Source organism: Acipenser ruthenus, chromosome 2 (assembly GCF_902713425.1).
Source record: "Acipenser ruthenus chromosome 2, fAciRut3.2 maternal haplotype, whole genome shotgun sequence".
In the NCBI taxonomy this organism is placed as follows: domain Eukaryota; kingdom Metazoa; phylum Chordata; class Actinopteri; order Acipenseriformes; family Acipenseridae; genus Acipenser; species Acipenser ruthenus.
In genome coordinates this window covers 47,920,647-47,945,952 of record NC_081190.1, presented here as the reverse complement: position 1 = coordinate 47,945,952, position 25,306 = coordinate 47,920,647, and the positions used below count along the sequence as shown (strand labels likewise).

General features: G+C 42.4%; 1 protein-coding gene across 1 annotated transcript in view; it reads right to left on the bottom strand.

Moving 5' to 3' along the window:
- Positions 1-307: 307 nt before the first annotated feature.
- Positions 308-25,306, bottom strand: part of zgc:195282 (uncharacterized protein LOC100192223 homolog) — a 64,352-nt gene continuing 39,353 nt past the window's right edge. Inside the window, exon 4 of the mRNA XM_034014475.3 lies at positions 308-976. Within this exon, the coding sequence (XP_033870366.1) occupies positions 930-976 (47 nt within the window). The 3' untranslated portion in view covers positions 308-929. The remainder of the gene's footprint in view (positions 977-25,306) is intronic.

The following is a 25,306-nucleotide window of genomic DNA, read 5'->3' as shown; positions in this document are numbered from 1 at the left end:
ATCATCTTTGATATTTCCATGCTAAGAAACGTTTGACTTCGGTACCTGTGCCACTTTTAAACCAACTCTGAAGTCCTATTAATTAATTTTTCTTTTATTTAATACCCTTTTATTCCACTGTTGTCTTTGTCTTCTGGTTGCAGGTTGCATCTTTGTAGCAACAGCATAAATAAGGACTCCACATTAACACCTGTCCTGATTTACATCTTTGTCAAAACGTTTGTTTATCTAACGTTGTTTGCTATAGTATTAGTAAATACAGTGTTTGATGTTATAGATGAGATTATAAGTAAATAAAAAAAGCTCATTTCAGATGCAGTGGGTATTTTATTTAAATAATTCACATTATCTTTGTAAAGGTTTACAATGGTAAATATTTATAGAATGTTGTGTTCTTTACCATGCTTCACTATGCTTTCTCTATACTTTACTGTATGTTCTGCAATATTTTTATAATTTGCCAAGTAATTTACCAAGAGGTGAACATTTGAACTGCATTGTATTGAATGCTGATTTTCTAAAAAAAAAAAAAATAAACACAAGCAGATGCAAAAAAAGCCTATTTAGCACATTTTTTAAAAATTTTGCAGATTACTGCCTTCCTATTTTAGCAACTCGCCTTTGCACAAAAATGCAAGTAGTTTAGCCAACTAGGAAAACTGTTTAACCTTATTGAGCACAAATTATTCAGTTGATTTTAATTTCCCCATATTAACAGCCTTAACCTAACCCTACGTCAGATGTTACTGTACAAAGTCAATACACAAGATACATGTATGCATATATGAAAACCCTGCTAAGGTTACATCTAGAGTACATACATATAAATTGTTTCTTTCCTAACAGGCTGTTCAGCTGTGCAGTGCAGTCTCGGAAGTGAATCCTCCGGTGACAAAAGCCGATCGTTTCTGGCTCTTTGCTGGAATTCTTTAAGAAGCTGTCCCAGGAGACGAGTGAGGTACTGGCTGTCTAGTTCCTGGAGGCGAGAAAGGAAAAACGGTAGCAGACTCATGGTAGCACAGAACTCACAAAACATTATATATATATGCTTCCTTCTTGTTCCCTCTAATTTACCATCTCCATATTCATTTAAAAACCTTGTGTGCTGTCTTCCAGGGTGTCCCTGCGGTTTTGTAGCATACCCTTAATGGAAAGTTAAAATACCATTAGTAATGCCCTTAAGAAAGCTTAGTCACCACAGCATTATCATCCATGGCAACACAATAGATTTGGAATATTGCATTGTGATCCAGATCGGCCAGCATATGGGTACTGAAATGATACTATGGTACTGTATTGAAATATAAATAGTTACCACTGTGGTACCATACTGTTAAATGGTAAGTAGCGTCAAATGCCATTGCCCTTCTAAATGGTTCTGTCGCTCCAATATTTACTTTTAATATTTCTCTGTATCAAAATACTTCCTGCATCCAAAGAAATTAGATGATGCTGTGCCACACAGTTCTGTTGGCCCCACCTTCTTCAAAGTAATGGATTCCACAAGCTCATATTGATGTTAAAGATTCTGAGAAAAGTAACTAAAATTTAAAAAAATACCTTTTCACAGTTTCCCATAATGCCTTATGCATGGTAGGGTTCCAGTTCAACACCCCCAAGTTTTTTCAGAGAAATAATATTAAGATCTTCTATTTTACACAATTTTTTTAGTCTGATTTATTTTTTTACTGTAGTGTTTTGGTCCCTGCATAGAGTTGCTATGACCATTTATTTACACAGGTACCCGCAGATTATGGACCACTGCAAAATCTTGCATTGCATTCTGTTACTGAGTTCTGATTGTAAACATCATAAAAAGTGAGAGAAAGTAAAAACAAAATACATAATGAAGCATTTGAAGCAATTTAACTTAATATCTTTGAAGCTGCCATTGTGCCACAATTGGCACCTTATTACAGAAACATTGTATTACCGTTGTAGTACCACTGTATTGTCTTTGGATAGTATTTGTTAAGGGTAATGTGTTTAATCAGCTGACCATAGTTATCGAAATATTCCTGCAAAAGAACTGTAGCCACCGGGGATGTCAATTTCATCAGTTAGCACACAATTCCTTTCCAGCACACAGGCGATTATAGAAGACAGTGGACCTATTAAGTTCTTCTCTGATGCATTGTTGTTAGCAATGTGCAAATGTATATCAAAGGTGATAATTTGAATGATAAATGGTACTGAAAGACAGCACCACACAATTCAAATACAATTCATTGTTAATATTAGAACGACCGCATTTATACCTAGAACAACCATGACTGGTCAATTTGACCAGCGTATTAAAAACAACATAAATATTATAATGGAAGGGCAAACAATTGAATATAAGTCATAGTTTTATTCAGGAACGTCGCGGTTATACTCATACCTAAAACCGCTGCTGCAGTCATTATGATGGTTACATTTTAAACAACATCAATATTAAAATGAAAGACAAACTATCAAATACAACTAAAAAGTTTTATCCAAGCACATCATATCAAACATCTGCACAGCCGAAACACCATATTTAAACGAACAATTAAACGTAAAAGGGTTTATTTTCTAATTTACCACATATAAAGCACTACTTGAAAAAATGAAAAACTATAATAAAATAAACATTTCAAAATAAACTGTAAAAACGAAATTATTTTTTAATTTAAAATGAAAGTAACAAATGTTTTCTCTTGTGTGTGTCAGTCGGTGCAGCACTGAATCCAGCTTGAGCTGCTGCAGCCTGCTGATCTAAATGTTTCTGCCGAAGCTCTGTGGCTAGCTTCAAGATGAAATCTCTCCTACTGATATTTTCCCCGGTGCATTCCTTGTACAAAACAAAGGAACTGATGGCTGCCAGATCCAGTAGAGATAACAACAGGCTTGTATATTAAAAAAATAGAATATTGTAGGTTATATTCAAAATAAAAACATGTATTGTAAACTTTGGCGGTTCTAGGTGGCGGGATTATAACTTCCTTATTTTTGCAATCCTGCCGTTGAAACGATTTTAAATGTATTTAGGAAAAGTCATAAACGGACAACCGTGCAACTTTCAGACACGCAGAGTAATTTAAATTTGAAAACCTCAAACCGTCAAAATGACTGCCGTGGCATTTCTAGTGTTAATCAACTTTACTCGTATAAGCAAATATTTTTACTGCAAGTTAACTGCTCTTAGTCTAACTCGCTCTTAAATGTAATTCTTTACTGTATATTATTTTGCGCTTATTTGAATTTGATCTTATTTTCTACTGATTTTAAGTAATGACTAAAGCTAAGGTTTACAATTTTAGAAAAGCAAACTATGAAGGTATGAAACAGAGACTAACAGAAGTAGATTGGAGTAAAACAGAGAAAACATCCACAGAAAAAGGATGGCTGTTTTTTTTTAAAATGTAGTACTGGAGGCGCAAAACAATTACATCCCAAAAGTAGACAAATCTAAACCTAAAACAAAATGGCCAAAATGGTTTAATAGATCAATTTAAAAAAATATTCAGCGAAAAAAGGCACTTTACAGAGCGTTTAAAAGGGACCAAAAACAAAGTACACAGAAAAAGTACTCGGAACTGCAAACGCAAGTCAAAAAGGAAGTTAGAAAGGCCAAGAGAGAGATAGAAATGAACATTGCTAAGGGGGCTAAAATCAATTCCAAAATGTTTTTCCAATATTATAACAGCAAGAAAACATTCAAAGAGGAGGTTAAATGTCTAAGAGATACAAATGGCAAAATCATAGACGAAGAAAAAAAATAGCAAATATATTAAATGATTACTTTTCACAAGTTTTTACAAAGGAGGATACGGACAACATGCCCCAAATGTTGACCTGTTCCTATCCAGTTTTAAATAACTTTAGCATAACACAGGCAGAAGTGTTAAAGGGACTAGGAGCTCTTAAAATAAACAAATCCCCTGGGCCGGGTGAGATTATTATTTATTATTATTATTTATTTCTTAGCAGACGCCCTTATCCAGGGCGACTTACAGTCGTAAACAAAAATACATTTCAAGAATCACAGTACAAGTATTAATACAATTAAGAGCAAGATAAAATACAATGACTTTGGTTCTAGCAAGTACAAGTATATGACAAAATACGATTCAATAACGGGGTAGATAACAGTCTCAGTGATAGTTACATCAGGATATAATTAAATACAAAATACTACAGATTAAATAACACTTGTGACAGAGATTACAGTACTCTAAAGTACAGGATTAAATGCAGTAAAATAGGGAGCAGATAACAGCAAGTAAAGCGCTTTAAGGAAGAGTGATAAAGTGTCCAGAGGGAAAAGAGGAGTTCTACAGGTACTGTCTGAAGAGGTAAGTCTTGAGGAGGCGCCGGAAGGTGGTCAGGGACTGGGCAGTCCTGACATCTGTAGGAAGGTCATTCCACCACTGCGGGGCGAGGGAGGAGAAGGAGCGGGCTCTGGAGCAGGGAAACTTAGAGGCGGTAGAGCCAGTCTTCTAGTGCAGGAGGAACGAAGAGGTCGAGTGGGGGTGTAGGGAGAGATGAGGGTCTGGAGGTAGCTGGGTGCAGTCTGGTCAAGGCATCTGTAGGCTAGTACAAGAGTCTTGAACTGGATGTGAGCGGTGATCGGGAGCCAGTGGAGTGAGCGGAGCAGTGGAGTTGCGTAGGAGAAACGAGTCAGAGAGAACGCCAGGCGAGCAGCGGAGTTCTGGGTGAGCTGGAGCGGATAGGTGGCGGATGCAGGGAGGCCAGCCAGGAGGGAGTTGCAGTAGTCTAGGGAGAGTACCAGGGCCTGGATCAGGCGCGGGATGGCGTAGTTGGTGAGGAAGGGTCGGATTCTACGTATGTTGCTCAGGAAGAATCGGCAAGTGCGTACCAGAGTGGAGATGTGCTGGGAATAAGAGAGGCAGGGGTCCAGGGTGATTCTGAGATTTTTAGCTGAGGAGGATGGAGAGAGTGTGGTAGATTCCAGAGGAATGGAGATAGAGAGATCAGAGGAGGAGGAGGGAAAGAAAAGGAGGTCAGATTTAGAGAGGTTGACTTTGAGGTGATGCGAGTGCATCCAGGAGGAGAAAGCAGACAGACAGACAGAGATACAGGAGGGGATGGTGGAGTCAGAGCTGGGGAAGGAGAGGAAAATCTGAGCATCATAAGCATAGAAATGGTATGAGATACCATAGGATGAGATGAGGGGAGCCAGGGAATGGGTTTAAAGAGAGAACAGGAGAGGACCCAAGACTGACCCTTGGGGGACTCGTTAAGAGAGGGTGAGGTGTGGAGGTTGCTCCACGCCAGGTTACCTGGTAAGTGCGGTTGGAGATTTAGGAGGAGAACCAGGCTAGAGCAGTGCCAGAGATTCCCAGGTCAGCAAAAGAGGATAGTAGAATAGAGTGATCGACAGTGTCAAAGGCAGCAGAGAGGTCGAGGAGAATTAGGACAGAGGAGAGAGAGGCAGCTTGGGCAGAGTTTAGTGAGTCAGTGACAGACAGGAGGGCGGTTTCGGTGGAGTGAGCAGAGCGGAAGCCAGATTGGAGAGGGTCGAGCAGAGAGTGGTTGGACAGGAGAGCAGAGAGCTGGCGGTGTACAGCCCACTCAAGGGTTTTGGAGAGGAAGGGTAGGAGGGAGACAGGATGGTAGCTCCTCCCAATAGTACTCAAAGAAATGAAAGAAGTTATTTACAAACTGCTAACCAAGATCATGCAGCAGTCTCTTGACACAGGGGTTGTACCGACAGACTGGAGAATTGCGAACGTAATACCGATCCATAAAAAAGGAGACAAATCCGAACCAGGTAACTACAGACCAATAAGCCTGACTTCTATTATACGTAATGTGATAAATAGAGGGTTATCGGGTGTTAGTCCCGATAGAAGTAGTAGGGATTTCTATATAAAGAACAGCGATAACTGTACTGTTGGTCACAAGATTTTCTTTTCGTTTGTTTTAAAATGGCCGCCGCTTAAAAGACTACAATTCCCCTAGTTCCTGGAACTCAGGGGCTCTGTAACGGCGGGATTCTGGGTAATAAAAAGGGGAGTGTTTTGTAGCAAGGGTGGTGGTGGTACGGCAGTGAGGCCTGAGTGTTGGATTGTTTTTAAGCGTTATAAAAAAATCCTAGCAGGACGTGCCTGTTGGGGCCAAAGAGTGGAAAATATTGTTAGTACTAAACTAAACGGTGATACGGATATACAGCGAGCAGAGGCTGTAAGGGACAGTCTTCAAAGGACGATGAAATACGTAAATACAGCGAGGTGCGCTGTTTAAAAATAAGCGTTTGGTGTACGCAATTCAACGCAAAGGACAGAACAGTAATACTGAAGACACTGCTTTGAAATTGGATATAAACTTACCTGCAACGCTACAACAAGCTGTGAGTACAAGCATTACAACCGGAATACATATTCCTATACTCAATTGGTGGAGTGGCTGGCAAGCCAACGTGATTACCCAGGAACAAGAAAGAGATGCTGTGTTTCTTTTTTCTTTACTGGACTAAGTGCACCAAGTGTGGACAATTAAAAGACTGAAAAGAAAAGGTGCATGTACCAGTGGACTTAAAGTAAATCTTTATGGGATTTAATTGCATTATGTTTGTGTGTACAGTTCTTCTTTATTATTAGGGTGTGGATTAGCCACTCCCTAATCAATAGTCAGGGCTTGAAAAGTGAGTTAGTGCCCAGACCTGGGTTAGTTTTTATTTTGGTGCTCATATTTAGTTTTGTCTCTACTTTGTAAATAAAATCTCACCTATTGGTTCGCCATTTCTGTTTCCGACTCAGTCTTTAGAATAGCATATTCAGCCAGAGTCTTACAAAATAGAGCACTTTCGCTCACAGTAAACTTATGGAAACTATAATAAGATCCAAAATGGAAAATGACCTATATGGTAACAGTATCCTGGGAGACAGTCAGCATGGGTTTAGGAAAGGGAGAACTTGTCTAACTAACCTGCTTGATTTTTTTGAGGATACAACATCGACAATGGATAATTGCAAAGCATACGACATGGTTTATTTAGATTTCCAGAAAGCTTTTGACAAAGTCCCGCATAAAAGATTAATTCTCAAACTGAACACAGTAGGGATTCAAGGAAATGCATGCACATGTGCATGCATTTCTTGCATTTTACTCAGGGATCAGTATTAGGTCTTCTGCTATTCCTAATCTACATTATTATTTTTATTATTATTTATTTCTTAACAGACACCCATATCCAGGGTGACTTACAATTGTTACAAGATATCACATTATTTTTACATACAATTACCCATTTATACAGTTGGGTTTTTACTGGCGCATTCTAGGTAAAGTACCTTGCTCAGGGGTACAGCAGCAGTGGCCCCCACTGGGGATTGAACCCACGACCCTCCGGTCAAGAGTCCTGAGCCCTAACCACTACTCCACACTGCTGCCCATTAATGATAAATTAATGATTTAGATTCTGGTATAGTAAGCAAACTTGTTAAATCTGCAGACAACACAAAAATAGGAGGAGTGGCAAACACTGTTGCAGCAGCAAAGGTCATTCAAAATCATCTAGACAGCAATCAGAACTGGGCAGACACATAGTAAATAATAGAGAAAAGTTTAAGGTACTGCACGCAGTCAGTAAAAATGTGCATTTTAAATATCATATGGGAGATACTGAAATTGAAGAAGGAATCTATGAAGAAGACCTTGGAGTTTATGTTGACTCAAAAATGTCTTCATCTAGACAATGTGGGAAAGCTATAAAAAAGGCCAACAAGATGCTCGGATATATTGTGAAAAGTGTTGAATTTAAATCATGGGAAGTAATGTTAAAACTTTACAATGCATTAGTAAGACCTCATCTAGAATATTGTGTTCAGTTCTGGTCACCGCGTTACAAAAAGGATATTGCTGCTCTAGAAAGAGTGCAAAGAAGAGCAAACTGAATTATCCTGGGTTTAAAAGGCATGTCGTATGCAGACAGGTTAAAAGAATTGAATCTATTCAGTCTTGAACAAAGACGACTACGCAGTGATCTGATTCAAACATTCAAAATCCTAAAAGGTAAAGACAATGTCGACCCAGGGGACTTTTTTGACCTGAAAAAAAGAAGCAAGGACCAGGGGTCACAAATGGAGATTAGATAAAGGGGCATTCAGAACAGAAAATAGGAGGCACGTTTTTTACACAGAGAATTGTGAGGGTCTGGAACCAACTCCCCAGTAATGTTGTTGAAGCTGACACCCTGGGATCCTTCAAGAAGCTGCTTGATGAGATTCTGGGATCAATAAGCTACTAACAACCAAACGAGCAAGATGGGCTGAATGGCCTCCTCTCGTTTGTAAACTTTCTTATGTTCTTATAACTGCTCTTATCTCTAAAAGGAACAGTAGCCTGAATAATATATAGAGGGGGAAAGGGCATGGGGTAGACAGAAGGATGGGGGAGGCATCGTAACACACACACAGACACACAGAAACTCCAGCTGCAGTTCCTCTTGGCTCGTCACTTGGACTCCTATCCGGCTTCCCTTCTCACTCTCACAGTCGCTGCCTTGTTTCAGATTGGTTGTCCATCCTCTCTCTCCCTCAGTGGAGGCTCCAGAGGGTTCACACAACCATGAATAAGGGCCTGTGTAGTAAGGGCCTGTGTAGCGGCTTGAACATAATAATGGTGGTTGCTGGGTGGTTCTCTCTCAGTATTGATGTCTCGTTATTCGTCAGTTCGCCTGTCGTCTCCTTCTCCCTCTCGTATCGAGCCTGCAGCTGTTATATACCGTCTCGCCCCCTCGTGCTTCAGAGAATCCGGTTGGCGGAGACCTTACATCCAATCAGCGTTCCTGCAACCTGTCCATCACAGAGGTCCACCAAGGATCTTAAAGGGGCCGCCATATACATACCTGAGTTATATTGGGAACCCCGAGATTGCTATCCTTTTGGATTTGTTTTTCATAGCAAACTGCACTTTTCTGTGGTCTCCGCTTACCTTGTGTGGGAGGGATTGTAACAAAGCACAGCACTGCTTGGCGCAAGCATTGCATGTGATCTGCTTGCCTTAGAAAATTGCTTCACATCCTCAAACCCAGTGCTGTACTTTGCAAGTACTTGTGACAGGGTGTCTGTCACTTGCATGGGTATGCAGCTGAGTAAGTGGAGAGACACAAAGGATTGGTGTATTTGTCACACCCCACAAGCGCGCAGGATTTATTAACATAAAACAGAACAGAAAGTAAACACAGAACCACATACACTGGAATATACCTCTCTCTATACTGCAGGCTTTTGTTGCCCGAAACTAAGCTCTGTTCCTACCCCAGCCCTGGTATACACATGACTGCCGGTGGTTGCAGTTTCTTCTTGCGTGAATGCTGGAACCCTGACCCTGGTTAACACATGCAGTCGTCAGCAGTCTCCAGTTCTCTCCAGCGGGATTCCAGACCTCCATAGCGCAGAGTCTCATGGCCTTGCAACAGCCTCGACCAAGTTTGACCGGATGTTGTTAAGGAAGCGGACACTCAGTTGGGACACGCCCACCTACTGGTCAGAGATTAGCACAACCAATCGCTTGCTGCCTTTCCCCTCAACCAAACACAGTAGACAGCAAGTCCCAACCGAGTGCCCGCTAGCAACAATTATTTAATTAAACATAAAAGCACACAAACAAACACATGTTCACGTGCAGGGGTCCCCTGCCTCAGTACTGTATAGCCATAAATATTTGTGAGCCTTTCATTATGCGTTTTTCGTGTATGAAAAAAAATATATTTTGGCACGAAATCAAATTCCAGTAACAATACATACTTCGTATATTGCAACAGATCGCCAAAATTTCTGGTGCAAAATATTTTGGTCACATATATTTATGACTTTACAGTATTTTGTCACAGCACTGTAAAAGATACTCCAAGTACTGTCGCTGCTTTTGTAATCCTCCGAACATGGCTCAAACTCTTCATCGCTCCCGTTCTCAGAATTGATGTATGCTGCCATATTTGCAATCAAATACCAATACAAAACAAAAGTAAACAAGCAAAACTGCAAAAATAAGATGAAATACTATGTACTGTATATACTTTTGATCATTGACTGTTTGCTGTAGTATCTCCAACTCTCAATGTCTTCACAGATCGATAGGGATTTCTGCTATTACTATTATCCAGTGATGACCCACACGTGTAACTCATCCCATTACAAGTGGTAAAAAATGTTTGTTACTGTATTCCCCGTTTGCAAATACAGGCACAATTTATTCACATACATACAATAATAATATGTATAAAATCAGTTTCTCGTACAGTAACCAGTACAAAAAAGCTTATTTTAACAAAAATAATACAGCCAGTTTGAAAAATCCTGCTTGTCGCGCAATACTACTCAGTTTTATTGCAAAATCACATTATAAAACACAACATATTTCTTGAAATATATTTGTATTTGCTAAAATACAATCTGTTGAACTAACTAGGCCTACAACAATACAATCCTGTTTGACATGAATAAGTATTTTTCAGTATAAATAGTAAACATACAAACTTGTTGGGGGACTTGTAATAAAATATAATTTACCTTAAAATGACGAGCTACTTCTCTTGGTATACGGAAAGCTAATTTCCACTCACAAACAATGAGTTTCATTTATTTCATTTTTTTTTAAGGGACACAGAAAATAACATAATAACAACTGTTACCACTTTAGAAATCCATAGCCAATTAATACAGATTATGGTTCTCTTGATTTTTATCACATTTTTAACCGGTGCTTAAATTCTGCAATTCCTACGTGTGGATACAGTAAAGTGTCTATTTTCACTTTCACTATGGTGTTACTTTTGAAAATATAGGGCATGCTTCTGATATCAACATTTTTATGTACACTTTTGGGGGGGGCTTTTAAAAAGAGCATGCTGTGTACGTTTGCTGTAATTGATGATCATTTTGGATGACCCCTAAAACACAACACTATCATTTGTTCTGAGAATAAATATTAATCTTAACTGTCCTGGAATCCTTATTCAGTGCATGCATTGTTTATGTATTTTGTCACTACATCCAGAGCCAAGCACAAGGAATATATCCACAAAAGGGTGTACAGAGAACGTTAGGTTACTTACCGTAAGCCTGGTTCCCTGAAAGAGAAGACGACCACCAACGACATTATGTATGGGATATGCCTGCCCATTGGGTAGGTATCGTTGAGCTCTCTATACCAGAGCTGCCGATAGGCCCCTTCCTGGGATGACGCACTCGGTCCCGCCCACCGAGGGATTAAAACCATCACCCTGAGGAAGCCATTTCTCTTTTTTCATCGAACCCGTGTGGGCGACCGATGCGACCTCAGGGTTGGTGCTCATCTTCTCTTTCAGGGAACCAGGGTTACGGTAAGTAACCTAACGTTCCCTTTCAATTCGAAGACGATCACCAATGACATTATGTATGGGATAATGTATACCAGAGCCGTCGCGAGGGAGAAGGAACGGCAGCATATGAGGGACGCATCAAAACCGCATAAGCCAATCGTTAGCGGTGTGAGCTTACACCCTCAAGGACCCTCATGCCTAATGAAGGCAGGGCAGGATCTACCACATTAAAGCGGTTGATCCTGGAGAGAGTATGTGGCGTAGCCCAGCTAGCCGCAGTACAAATATCGGACAGCAAGGCCCCTCTGAAAAGGGCCCAAGATGTAGCCAACCCTCTAGTGGAGTGTGCGGCTACCCTACCAGGTGGGGGCAAGCCAGCACCATCATACACAGTCGAGACTGTGTCCACAATCCAATGTGACAAACTCTGCTTTGAGAGGGGCTGTTTGCCGCAGAGCTCTGGTCTAACCACATAACACCTTAATGCCAGCACTGGGCAGAAGAATTTCAATCTCCAATCCTCCTCCGAAGCAAACGGAGGTGGATGGAAAGACTCTAATTCCACAGACTGATTCATGTGGAAGGCTGTAATCACCTGGGGAGGAAAGCAGGATTTGTATGCAGTGACGCCCTGCTACCATCGTCCCAAATACGCACACAAGAGCTGTGCACTGACAGCGACTGCAGCTCACTGACCCGTTTTGTGGAGGTGATAGCCAAGAGGAAGACTGTCTTCATAGACAGATATTTCAACTCTATGGAGTGTATAGGCTCAAACGGGGCCTTCGTGAGAGCCTCCAGTACAACATCAAGGCTGTATTTGGGGAGAGCACCCTTCAAAAAATAGGTTGCTAATATATAAGCATCCAGGACACTGAGTCAGTGGGGACATGGCATGCAGATATGGCTGCTAGGTACACTTTCAATGTAGAGGTGGATCGACTCGCCTCTAACAAATCTTGCAGAAACTGCAAATTAGTTGCTAATCGGAAGATGGTCACCTGCATAAAAGCCTGCAGCTCGGTGCACTCAGGGTTTCGCAGCAGAAGAAATTGTGGTCGGAGCCCGACGGAGGGGAGCTGCCGGCCATGAAGAAGGGGGGGGGAGGTCCGGAGACCACCCCCAAAATTTCCTTGGCTGGAGGAGCCAGCCTGTGTGCGGTCCACCGGGACGCTACAGTTGTTTGGGTGGGAGGAGAACATCCCGCCGTGGCCGCCCCCGGAGACACCTTGCTTCCCCTGTTCCTGGGCCGGGACTGTTAGCCGGGACTTAGGGACTAAGGGGGGAGGTGGCCGTTGGACCATGTGTGCTGCGCACAAGAGGGGGGATATGTAACAGGACGAGCACTGTACGTATTTGTTTGTTTATTTTTTGAAAGGGGTTTCCCCCTCTGCCCCTGTGCAGTGTTATTTTGTATTTGCTTTGTGTTTTATGATTTAGTTGTATTTATTGACGGCGAAGCGTCGTATGTTTCGTTATTGTTTATTTGTATTTAAATCACGGCGAGAGCCATGCGCCGTAGGTTTTGTTATTGTTTTGTTATTTATGTATACATATAGCGGCGTAGCCACATTGGGTTTTTTTATTATTGTTTTGTTTAGTAGTGTGGATGTAATTAAAAACCTCATGCAGAAGGTGGCCATCTCCCGAATTAATTAAGTGATTCATTTGTTGCTAATCGGGAGATGGTCACCTGCATAAAAGCCTGCAGCTCGCTGTACTCGGGTCGGTGTATGAGAGGAGCGGAGAGAGAGAGAGCGAGGGGAGAGAGAAAACAAAATGAGAGCGAAAACTAAACTAAATAATAATAATACAGGAACAGTGAAGGCTACTGCCCAGCCTGACCTGTGTTGTTTTGTGTTCGAGATTTGTTTTGTTTAACCTTTTTATTTCGCTCTGTGAGCAAGTTTCTTTGTGTTAAACCTTTGATTTATCTTTGTATTTAAATAAAATGGCGCCGCCTTTAACTGCAGTACTAAGAACATAAGAACATAAGAAAGTTTACAAATGAGAGGAGGCCATTCAGCCCATCTTGCTCGTTTGGTTGTTAGTAGCTTATTGATCCCAGAATCTCAGGGTGTCAGCTTCAACAACATTACTGGGGAGTTGGTTCCAGACCCTCACAATTCTCTGTGTAAAAAAGTGCCTCCTATTTTCTGTTCTGAATGCCCCTTTATCTAATCTCCATTTGTGACCCCTGGTCCTTGTTTCTTTTTTCAGGTCAAAAAAGTCCCCTGGGTCGACATTGTCTATACTTTTTAGGATTTTGAATGTTTGAATCAGATCACTGCGTAGTCTTCTTTGTTCAAGATTGAATAGATTGAATTCTTTTAGCCTGTCTGCATACGACATGCCTTTTAAACCCGGGATAATTCTGGTTGCTCTTCTTTGCACTCTTTCTAGAGCAGCAATATCCTTTTTGTAACGAGGTGACCAGAACTGAACACAATATTCTAGGTGAGTTCTTACTAATGCATTGTAGAGTTTTAACATTACTTCCCTTGATTTAAATGCAACACTTCTCACAATATATCCGAGCATCTTGTTGGCCTTTTTTATAGCTTCCCCACATTGTCTAAATGAAGACATTTCTGAGTCAACATAAACTCCTAGGTCTTTTTCATAGTTCCCTTCAATTTCAGTATCTCCCATATGATATTTATAATGCACATTTTTATTGCCTGCATGCAATACTTTACACTTTTCTCTATTAAATGTCATTTGCCATGTGTCTGCCCAGTACTGTTGGTGTCAGTTTGTTTACTTTCCTGCTTCTGTCCTGACATCACCGCCCAGCCACCCTGTCACAGTGGGTAACTGATTTTGTTTTGTTTTTACCAGACCACCGAGTATGCGGGCTGGGTCCCGGTGGAGGAATCACGTTTGTATATTTATTTATTTATTTATTTATTTTTTTCAGCTGCAAGGTAGTGAAATAAATCCACAGGTACACTCACACAACAGCAAAGCTGTGAGGGTAATACAACAGACATCACAGCAACGCGAACTGGACGTGTGTGAACTGGAATTTTTAAGCGCACTGAGAGGGTGGGCCTCGACAATCCAGCAGAGTCAACTCCACACTGGGGTGCGGCAGAGGCAGGTTTTTTTTTTTTTAAACTGCAATAGTGGAGGAAAACACAAAACAGGCTGTTGAAAAGAAAAAGAGGAAACACAGCACAGTTGTGCAGCGTTTATAGCTGAATTCACAGAAGCGAGGTTTCTGATTCCAGGGAAGTGGCAAGCTGGCTTCCAGCAAAGAAATTGCAGGGGAACTCCAGCAAACTCGAGACAGAGAGCTATTTCACACAGTCTCGATCACAGCAACTGGACAGGGATGTCTAGCCTGGACTACGTGCAGTCACACAATCGGGGCAGGCAGAGGGCATCGAGGTCCTAGACACCTGCCTACGGAGCACCATGCGCACAGAGTACCATAAGCACTACGTGCACCGTGTACCGTGCAGCACAGTGAGTTCGTGCACTGACACTGTCGCAATCTGCAGCGATCACCGTATGCACCGTGCACCGTGGATACCGGCGAGTACCGTGCACCGTGTACCGTGCAGCACCGTGCGTTTGTGCACTAGCTCTGTAGCAGTGGACCAAGCACTGTGTGTACTGAGTACCGAGAGCACTATGTGCACCGTGTATCGTGCGGCGCTGTGTCTGTGCACTGACACTGTAGCACTGGGCACCGTGTGCCGTATGCAATAAGCACCTTGCAAACAGAGATACCAAAGTACCAAGGGCTATGCGTGCGCCGCGGTACTGAAGCACCGGGGGGCAGCTATGCAATTGTGCCTACCCTAACTGCACGGTCACACACCTGGTCAGCGCGTAGCGTGCACCTGGGGGACACAAGGGCCGAAGCCACGGTGGGCGAGTTGAAACAGACTACGGTAGAATAGATAGATAGGGGAGAGCACACTGTTTGTTTACAAGGCCCAACTCACTGAGGTGGGCGGGCCTATGCAGCTGGCGACGTCTACTCGACAGCAGGGATGCGGCAAGACCTAGCCCCGTGGAGGAGAGCACTGCTGGAAGAGTCACTCAACAGCGAGGATGCGGAAAGGCCTTGCCCCGTGGAGGAACTGTGTACTCTCAAGAAAGAAATAGACAACCACTCGCAGGTGACTGAACAGGCAGTCGCTCACATATGACAGACGGATAACAAGGAGCTGCCTAGCATGCAAGCGTGGAGGCCGCTGAAAGACAGAAAGGCAAAAGGCTATGTCTTTTCAAAGTTGTTGATTCCAGGAAAGTGGCGAGCCAGCTTTCAGCACGAATGCAAGGAAAATACAATCGACTCGAGAAGCTCTTTTCTATCAACACGGTCAGCTAGACATAGAGGTCTTACCTTACCATCTTGAGAAGGATAAAAAGAAATGGCTTCCTTAGGATGACGGTTTTAATCCCTTGGTGGGTGGGACCAAGTGTGTCATCCCAGGAAGGGGCCTATCAGCAGCTCTGGTATGGAGAGCTCAGCGATACCTAACCAATGGGCAGGCATATCCCATACATAATGTCGTTGGTGGTCGTCTTCGAATTGAAAGGGAACTCATTGCTCTTATTCATTTGTTGCACTTGTAAACCAATACTCATACCCAGGGCCAGCCTTAGGCCTATGCAGCCTATGCGAGTGCATAGGGCCCTGCGCCTCAAAGGGCCCACCATATCTTCCCTTGGTCTTGAATTTGGATGCTCGCTCGCACCGCACCACTTTTAAAGTTGTGTATATGTACATTAGGCTACTGTCGCTTTAAAGAATTATCCTTCCGGGCCCCGTCCCACACAAACATTTCTTATTGGCCATATGCGTTGCTATGTAAGCGAATTCAGCGTGGTTCAGTAGCAGAACTGAGACAAGCCTGTTAACAAACAATCCATACTTTATGTTTTGAGAGACTGCATGTCTGTACCCATTTCTTGTATTTCTGAAATATACTTTTGTGTTTGTATTATAATTAGGGCCGTATTTGTTTTAATTATTTCATGGCATTTGACGTTGTAAAAATAGGTTGTAATAGGAGAGATCTGTGCTGACTATCTGGTGTGTCCGTGGTTCTGCAGGAACAGCAGTTTTGCAAGATCCGCCTGTCAGTCATGGCGATGACACAGAGAGGTGGGGAAGAGGGTGTGTTGGCTTTCCCTGTCTCTGAGTGGCTGAGAGGTGGGCCTTGGGGGATTGCTCGGCCCATAAGAACTGCGCTTGGTTGTACATTGGGGTGGCCGTGATTGGGGAAACCCAGTGACACTAGCTGAGGAGGCGAGTGTAAACAAACACTGAGGGCGAGAGAATAAAATCAGGCAAGCACGGCTGAGGAAGACAGCCAGCCTTAAATAAACTATTTATTAAAATACATGGTTACGTACCTGAGGGGATGTGTGTAGTGATAAGGGGAACCTTGACCACCCTAGTATATAGTGCACAGCGAAGCGTAGGACGGAGACCCGAGCTGACCAGCATAGCGGCAGTGGGGTCACTGCGTAAGCAGCACTTTTATTATTATTATTATTATTATTATTATCATTATTATTATTTATTTCTTAGCAGATGCCCTTATCCAGGGCGACCTACAATTGTTACAAGATATCACATTATTTTTACATACAATTACATTATTTTACATACAATGACACTTTTGTTTTGTAGTTTTATTACTGTGTTCTATTTTCTCTTTTTCATTTAGCCTTTGGTTTTCATAATTATTTTTGAGCACCCAACACAGGTAAGAGCGCCTGCAATTACCTGTGTTGGTAACCTGTGGTCCTGATTACTGTTGCTGGTATACAGGCCACAGACAACAGATCCCTCTGCAGGCTAAAATAAATAAAAAAGGAAAAATAAAATAAATAAAACTGGGCACCTGTGAGGTGTTTACAAATAAAACCTTCTGTCTCCCGTGTGTGTCAGTGAATTACCCACCACCCTTCCACATAGGTATTTCAAAATATTTCACGATTAATCATATTTATTAAAGCAGAATAAAAGTGTTGTCACATTCAAAATTGATAATTTTCTCTAGTTATTATACAACAAATGTTCCTAAATATTTATGCTTACCTGAAAAACAGTAAATACTAAACTGTAGAATATTTAATATTTCGTTTGTGTGTGTGTGTGAATATACAGTACTGTGCAAAAGTTTTAGGCAGGTGTGAAAAAATGCTGTAAGTAAGAATGCTTTCAAAAATAGACATGTTAATAGATTATATTTATCAATTAACTAAATGCAAAGTGAGTGAACAGAAGAAAAATCTAAATCAAATCCATATTTGGTGTGACCACCCTTTGCCTTCAAAACAGCATCAGTTCTTCTACAGTGGGACCCTGGTACACCCATCTACTGTCCAGAGAAGTCTGGTCAGAAGTGGCCTTCATGGAAGACTTGCGGCCAAAAAGCCATACCTCCGACGTGGAAACAAGGCCAAGCGACTCAACTATGCACTAAAACAGGAACTGGGGTGCAGAAAAATGGCAGCAGGTGCTCTGGACTGATGAGTCAAAATTTGGCAGTTTGTTCGCCGAAGGGCTGGAGAGCGGTACACGAATGAGTGTCTGCAGGCAACAGTGGAGGTTCCTTGCAAGTTTGGGGCTGCATTTCTGCAAATGGAGTTGGGGATTTGGTCAGAATTAATGGTCTCCTCAATGCTGAGAAGTACAGGCAGATACTTATCCATCATGCAATACCATCAGGGAGGCATCTGATTGGCCCCAAATGTATTCTGCAGCATGACAACGACCCCAAACATACAGCGAAAGTCATTAAGAACTATCTTCAGCGTAAAGAAGAACAAGGAGTCCTGGAAGTGATGGTATGGCCCCCACAGAGCCCTGATCTCAACATCATCAAGTCTGTCTGGGATTACATGAAGAGAGAGAAGCAACTGAGGCTGCCTAAATCCACAGACGAACTGTGGTTAGTTCTCCAAGATGTTTGGGCCAACCTACCTGCCGAGTTCCTTCAAAAACTGTGTGCAAGTGTACCTAGAAGAATTGATGCTGTTTTGAAGGCAAAGGGTGGTCACACCAAATATTGATTTGATGTAGATTTTTCTTCTGTTCACTCACTTTGCATTTTGTTAATTGATAAATATAAACTATTAACATGTCTATTTTTGAAAGCATTCTTACTTTACAGCATTTTTTCACACATGCCTAAAACTTTTGCACAGTACTGTGTATATATATATATATATATATATATGTATATATATATATATATATAGTAAATAAAGTAATAAAAAATGTTTAATAAAATGTTGTTTATTGTTATAAAAGTTATTATCTAAAACAGGTCTAGAAAACAAGTTTCCATTTCAACGTGTGTTTCTGGCACAGTAATGAAATTACCATTGATGTTATCTTTGATTTGTAAATGTTAGAACATTTACATAATTTCTTTATAATTGATATTTAAGTTTCGGTTTAGTTTTCATTTGAGCCTAGAGCACGGAGAAGTTGTTCAGAGCAGGAGTCATGAACAGCAACGTGATCAGCACTATTTCATTTTTGCTTGAACTGCTTGGTTTCAATAAGTTTTTTTTCTCCATTTACCAGGGGCTGCGCCACGTTTGGGCCTGAGGGGCCTGGGCCCACCTATTTTGCTCATGGGCCCACCCAGTTATGGAGCGATTTGACAATTTTTATTTTTTCATGCCAAGCCGAATGTAAAAGCAAATCCCACGTACGCCAAAGTTTGTAGAATGATCGTCTGACCATGCAATGTCTTTAACGTACAGGCAATTTTTCTTTTCACTGCAAGGCACGCGTGCAACCAGCTTGCTAGCAGCTGCTGTTTTTACATTTGCAATTATCTATCTAATTACCTACAGAAAGTTTAGTCAACTTTGCAGTAAACGGTAGCTGTATTTGCGTCTTATGCATTAGCTATGTCCCGACAATCCAGTCTTTTTAATGTTGTAAAAAGAAAACAAACCGACAAAATCAACAAATGCGCCACTACCAGGAATCAGTGAAACTTCTTTGACTTGACAACGTGCACAGTGGAATGGCTCTTCTCAAGTGTGAACAAAATCAAATCAGCCGCTAGCTCGATGTGTACAGCTCGCTTAAATTCACTGTTTCTGTTATCGTTTGAGAGAGACTTGTGATTCTATGGACTATGAAGAAATCATCACCATCTTCAAAAGCAAGCCCTGCCGCCTACTTTAGTGAAGCAGTCATCTGATTGAAACCAACTACTGTAAGTACCTACATGTAATTTTACCAACTTGAATTCAGTTGAACTAATGCAGCTGAGATGTATGTTATCCTCAACTCATGTCCCCACAGAACTGACAGTTTTTTAAGCTCACTATAAGGGAAGTAACATGCATTTTAATAGTCACTGTTTGAGAGCTTTTTTACTTTAAGCTTACTCTGGGAAGTCAAATAAATTTGAGAGCTTTTGTTAGTCATTTGCTTTATGTGTGGTAATGAATTGTAGCTAGCTAACGTTATGGTAAAGCTAGTGGTTAAGCTAGTGGTAAATCTGCCTTTTTTTGGTGGAGTGTGTGTTCTTGGAGAATATGGTGCTATTTCTGATAGCTAAGTTTTTTTCCTAGCTAGATTAATATAATGAGATCATCATTTACATTGGCAGCTCTTTGGCAAAAGCTGTCATTTTTATATTCTATTATTAATAATAGATAAAAAAAACAACATTCCATAAAAAGTATGACTTATAACTTAACACCATTTACTACTACATCTCCTTTTTACATGAACCATACACAGTGACAGTATAATTCTAGAGTGCCCTCAGTATATATATACAGACGTGCTCAAATTTGTTGGTACCCCTCCACAAAAAATGAAGAATGCACAATTTTCTCTGAAATAACTGAAACTGACAAAAGTAATTGGCATCCACCATTGTTTATTCCATATTTAATAGAAATCAGACTTTGCTTTTGATTTTTTATTCAACATAATATTGTAAATAATAAAACAAATGAAAATGGCATGGACAAAAATGATGGGACCGCTAACCTAATATTTTGTTGCACAACCTTTAGAGGCAATCACTGCAATCAAACGTTTTCTGTAGCTCTCAATGAGACCACCTGTTAACAGGTAGTTTGGCCCACTCTTCCTGAGCAAACTGCTCCAGCTGTCTCAGGTTTGATGGGTGCCTTCTCCAGACTGCAAGTTTCAGCTCTTTCCATAGATGTTCGATAGGATTCAGATCAGGACTCATAGAAGGCCACTTCAGAGTAGTCTAATGTTTTGTTCTTATCCATTCTTGGGTGCTTTTAGCTGTGTGTTTTGGGTCATTATCCTATTGGAGGACCCATGACCTGCGACTGAGACAGAGCTTTCTGACACTGGGCAGTACGTTTCGCTCCAGAATGCCTTGATAGTCTTGAGATTTCATTGTGCCCTGCGCAGATTCAAGGCACCCTGTGCCAGGCGGAGCAAAGCAGCCCCAAAACATAACCGAGCCTCCTTCATGTTTCACTGTAGGTATGGTGTTCTTTTCTTTGAAAGCTTCATTTTTTCGTCTGTGAACATAGAGCTGATGTGACTTGCCAAAAAGCTCCAGTTTTGACTCATCTGTCCAAAGGACATTCTCGCAGAAGGATTGTGGCTTGTCAATATGCATTTTAGCAAATTCCAGTCTGGCTTTTTTATGTTTTTCTGTCAAAAGTGGAGTCCTCCAGGGTCTTCTTCCATGGAGCCCACTTTCGCTCAAAAAGCGACGGATGGTGCAATCAGAAACTGACGTACTAGCTTGTATCTCTTTGGCAGTTATCCTTGGTTCTTTTTCTACCATTCGCACTATCCTTCTGTTCAATCTGGGGTCGATTTTCCTCTTGCGGCCGTGCCCAGGGAGGTTGGCTACAGTTCCATGGACCTTAAACTTCTTAATAATATTTGCAACTGTTGTCACAGGAACATCAAGCTGCTTGGAGATGGTCTTGTAGCCTTTACCTTTACCATGCTTGTCTATTATTTTCTTTCTGATCTCCTCAGACAACTCTCTCCTTTGCTTTCTCTGGTCCATGTTCAGTGTGGTGCACACAATGATACCAAACAGCACAGTGACTACTTTTCTCCATTTAACTGATTACAAGATTGGAGACATGTGTGATACTAATTAAAGAAACTAATTAGTTTGAAATATCACTATAATCCAATTATTTATTATCTTTTCTAAGGGGTACCAACAAATGTGTCCAGGCCATTTTAGAATATCTTTGTAGAATACGCAATAATTCTTCTCTTTTCACAGCTTCTTTGCTTTATTCTATGACATACCAAAGGCATGCAAGTATACATGATAAAATAGCTTTTAATTTCATCACTTTTCAGGAGGAATGAAGCATTATTTCAATGAGCTGTAAGGGTACCAACAAATTTGAGCACGTCTGTATATATATATATATATATATATATATATATATATATATATATATATATATATTAGTAATTACGTCATTACGTCACACACGGCCCGTCCATGAAAATTTGGGGCCCAGCCAAGAATTAAATCCTGCAGCCGTTACTGCCATTTACTTTTTTAGTAAGCAAGCATGAATACCTCAAGTACTTTTGTATTGAACCCTCCAAAATGTAATACTGATCGAGGAAGGCAGATAAACAAGTCTGTAGGCAAGACAAACAGTCAAGAATAGCTCACATTAAATAAATAAAAATAAATAGAGAACAGCAGACAAGGACAGAAACGAGGACAGGTCATGGATGTAACCCCGGTTCCTTGAAAGAGAAGATGACCGCCAAACAATACTTTTGGGATATGCCTGCCTGCTGAGCATTTAATATCAAAGCTACCGATTGGCCCCTCCATGGAGTGATGTCCTCGGTCCCACCTCACCGAGGTAATAAATAGTCACTGCGTTCCCTTTCAATTCGAAGATGACTGCCAATGATGGTGGGGGTAGGCCGGCATTAGTATGTGCAGTTTGAAACCATGTCCACAATCCAATGGGACAGTCGCTGCTTATAGAGGGCTTGACCTCGGGTCCGTTCACCATGACAAACGAAGAGCTGGTCAGACTGACGCGGCACTCTTGTTCTGTTCACATAGCATCTCAATGCCCGAACTGGGCAGAGGGAATTTAATCTCCTATCCGACTGCTCCGCAAAGTGAGGGGGACGGAAAGCCTCTAGTTCCACTGATTGATTCAAGTGAAATGCTGTAATCAAATTAGGGAAGAAAGCAAGGTTCGTGCGCAACGATACCCTGTTTCCATCATCCCAAATGCACATACAGGAACTATGCATGGACAGTGCCTGTAGCTCACTGACTCGCTTAGCGGAGGTGATAGCTAACAGAAAGGATGTCTCCATAGAGAGATATTTCAGCTCTATGGTATCTATGGGCTCAAACTGGGCCTTAGTGAGAGCTTCCAGTACCATGTCTAGACTCCATTCAGGGAGGACGTCCTTTATAGGAGGACTTAACCACTGAGCACCTTTTAGAAAACGGGTCGCCAGTATATGAGCACCCGGGGATACTGAGTCGATGGGATCATGGCAAGCATATATGGCTGCTAGGTACACCTTCAACGTAGAGGGGGATTTACCTGCCTCTAGTAGATCTTGCAGAAACTGTAATATAACTGCTATAGGGCAATACATGGGATCATGGCCTCCGGCCATGCACCAGTTTTGAAAATATTTCCATTTACAGGCATACAACGCTCTTGTGGAAGAAAGCCTAGCGTTCTGCAGTGTACTCACTACGGCGTCTGAGAGCCCTAGGGCGGACAGATGGTCCCGTTCAGGGGCCAGACCCACAGTTGGAGTCTGCCTGGTTCTGGGTGCCAGAGGGTGCCTTTCGCCTGACTGAGGAGATCCATGCACAGTGGGATCTCCAAAGGCTGGCCCTGCAGCAGCTGGCAGAGGTTCGAAAAATCAGGTTCTCCTGGACCATTTGGGTGCCACCACGAGAACTGTCGCTTCCTCTCTCCTGACCTTCTCAAGGAAGGCAGGGAGCAGTGGTATAGGCGGGAAAACTTATAAAGGCGCTTTGGGCCATTCGTGCGCAGAGGCGCAACTGCGAAGGGGGAACCACACAGAGCAATGGGTCATCTCTGCCGTGGCAAAGAGGTCAACCTGGGCTTCCCCGAAGCGTTCCCAAATGTGCTGCACCACCTGAGGGTGCATTCGCCATTCTGACGTGTGAGACCCTCTCTGGAGAGAAGGTCCGCTGCCCAGTTCACCACTCCTGGGAGATGTACAGCCCGGGAGGGACAGGAGGTGCGGCTGTGCCAAGATTAGCAGCCGAAAGGCTATGCGGTGTAACTCCGGGGACCGAAGCCCTCCCTGGTGGTTCATGTACGCAATCACTGACATGTTGTCCGTGCGGACAAGGACATGTTTGTTTCGGAGCACAGGGAGAAAATGTTGCAGCGCGAGGTGGACTGCTCTCAGCTCTAGTGCAGTTATATGCAGGGACATCCAGCGGCACGACCAGGATCCGCAGACTCCTCTGCCTGCTCAGACCGCCCCCCAGCTGGAGTTGGATGCATCTGTCGTCACCACTTGATGGTTGTAAATGACTCCCATCCTTATGCCTTCGCTCAGGTGAGGGGCTTGCTTCCACCAGTGTAGCGCTTTCCAGCACACTGTCAGCCGATGGTGTCTGTCACGCTTGGGGTGTAGCCGAAAGGCATTGAGCCACGCTTGAAGCGGGTGCATGTAAAGTAACCCCAGTTGAATGGCTGAGGACGCTGCGGCACTAGTAGTAGTTTCTGGCACAACACTAACCCTTTGCGGTCTGATATGGGACCCTGTCCGACATCATCAAAAAGACGTAAAAAACAGGTCTCTAGTCGTTTTTTCTCCAGAAAAAGCCAAGAAAACCATTCAATGGCCAAGTGAGACCAATAGGAGCTGAGAGAAGCCGAGAAAAAAAAGGGGCGTATCTGAGCAATACAGATAGCCCCGGCACCACAGAGATAACACGGACATAAACAAACAAGATAGCTGCTTCTGCATCCAGCGCTCAAGGAATATCACAGACATTTGCAGAGCTTTTTGAGATGCTATAGTAATAAATTAATGACTTGGATCACATTATTGAGGAGTTGATAAAATGAGTGATCAGGAGATGATTTATCGGTATGCACGACTGTGAAGAGGTATGTGAAAAATACAGCGAACAAAGGGTGGGGCAGGGCAGTACTGAGTGTCCTGTTGATATGCAGTGCCTTTTAAACCTGTTTTACTGTGAAAAAAAATACTTTTAAACAGCGCGTCTAAAATAAACTGCGTGTGTGAAAATAAATTAGACCTGACGCGCCTGAGACGCGCTGAATAAATGGACCACAAAGGGTTAATTGCACAATGGACCCTGGTTGAAACAGGGCCAGGGAGTTGCAAATAGCAGCTACCTTGTCGTCCGACAGGTAGGCTCGCATTGTAAGGGAATCCAGCTGGAGACCCAAATAAATTGTACTCTGCACCAGCTTTTTGCATCGCTGAGGTTGAATAAATCAGCCAGTTGTCCAGGTAATTCATCACCCCGATCCCTTGCAGCTGCAAGGGAGCTAGGATGGCATCCATGCACTTTGAAAATGTGCTGGGGGGTAAGGTGAGGCCAAATGGCAGCACAGAGAACTCGAAGACACTCCTCTGAAAGGCGAAGCAGAGATATCTCCTGTGTGCTGGACGGATAGAAATGTGAAAATACACATCTTTCAGGTCCACTGTTGTAAACCAGTTGCCCGGCCGGACAGACTGGAGGATGTGGCGATGTGTGACCATCTGGAACATCCTCTCCCTTAAGAACCTGTTGGGGTGTCTCAGGTCTAAGATGGGACAAAGGCCACCGTCCTTTTTTGGCACCAAGAAATACCTTGAATAGGTGTGTTCTACGAGACAGATGGCTTGTTTTTGAAGTAGTGTTTCTACCTCTTGTTTGAGGGCCAAGACCTGGAGAGGGTCGTTCACGGATGTGACCGTGATCCCTTGAAAGTGCAGATGGTGTTGTGCGAATGGGTGGGTCTGTCACCGCAATCCTTCAGGGAGCCTGC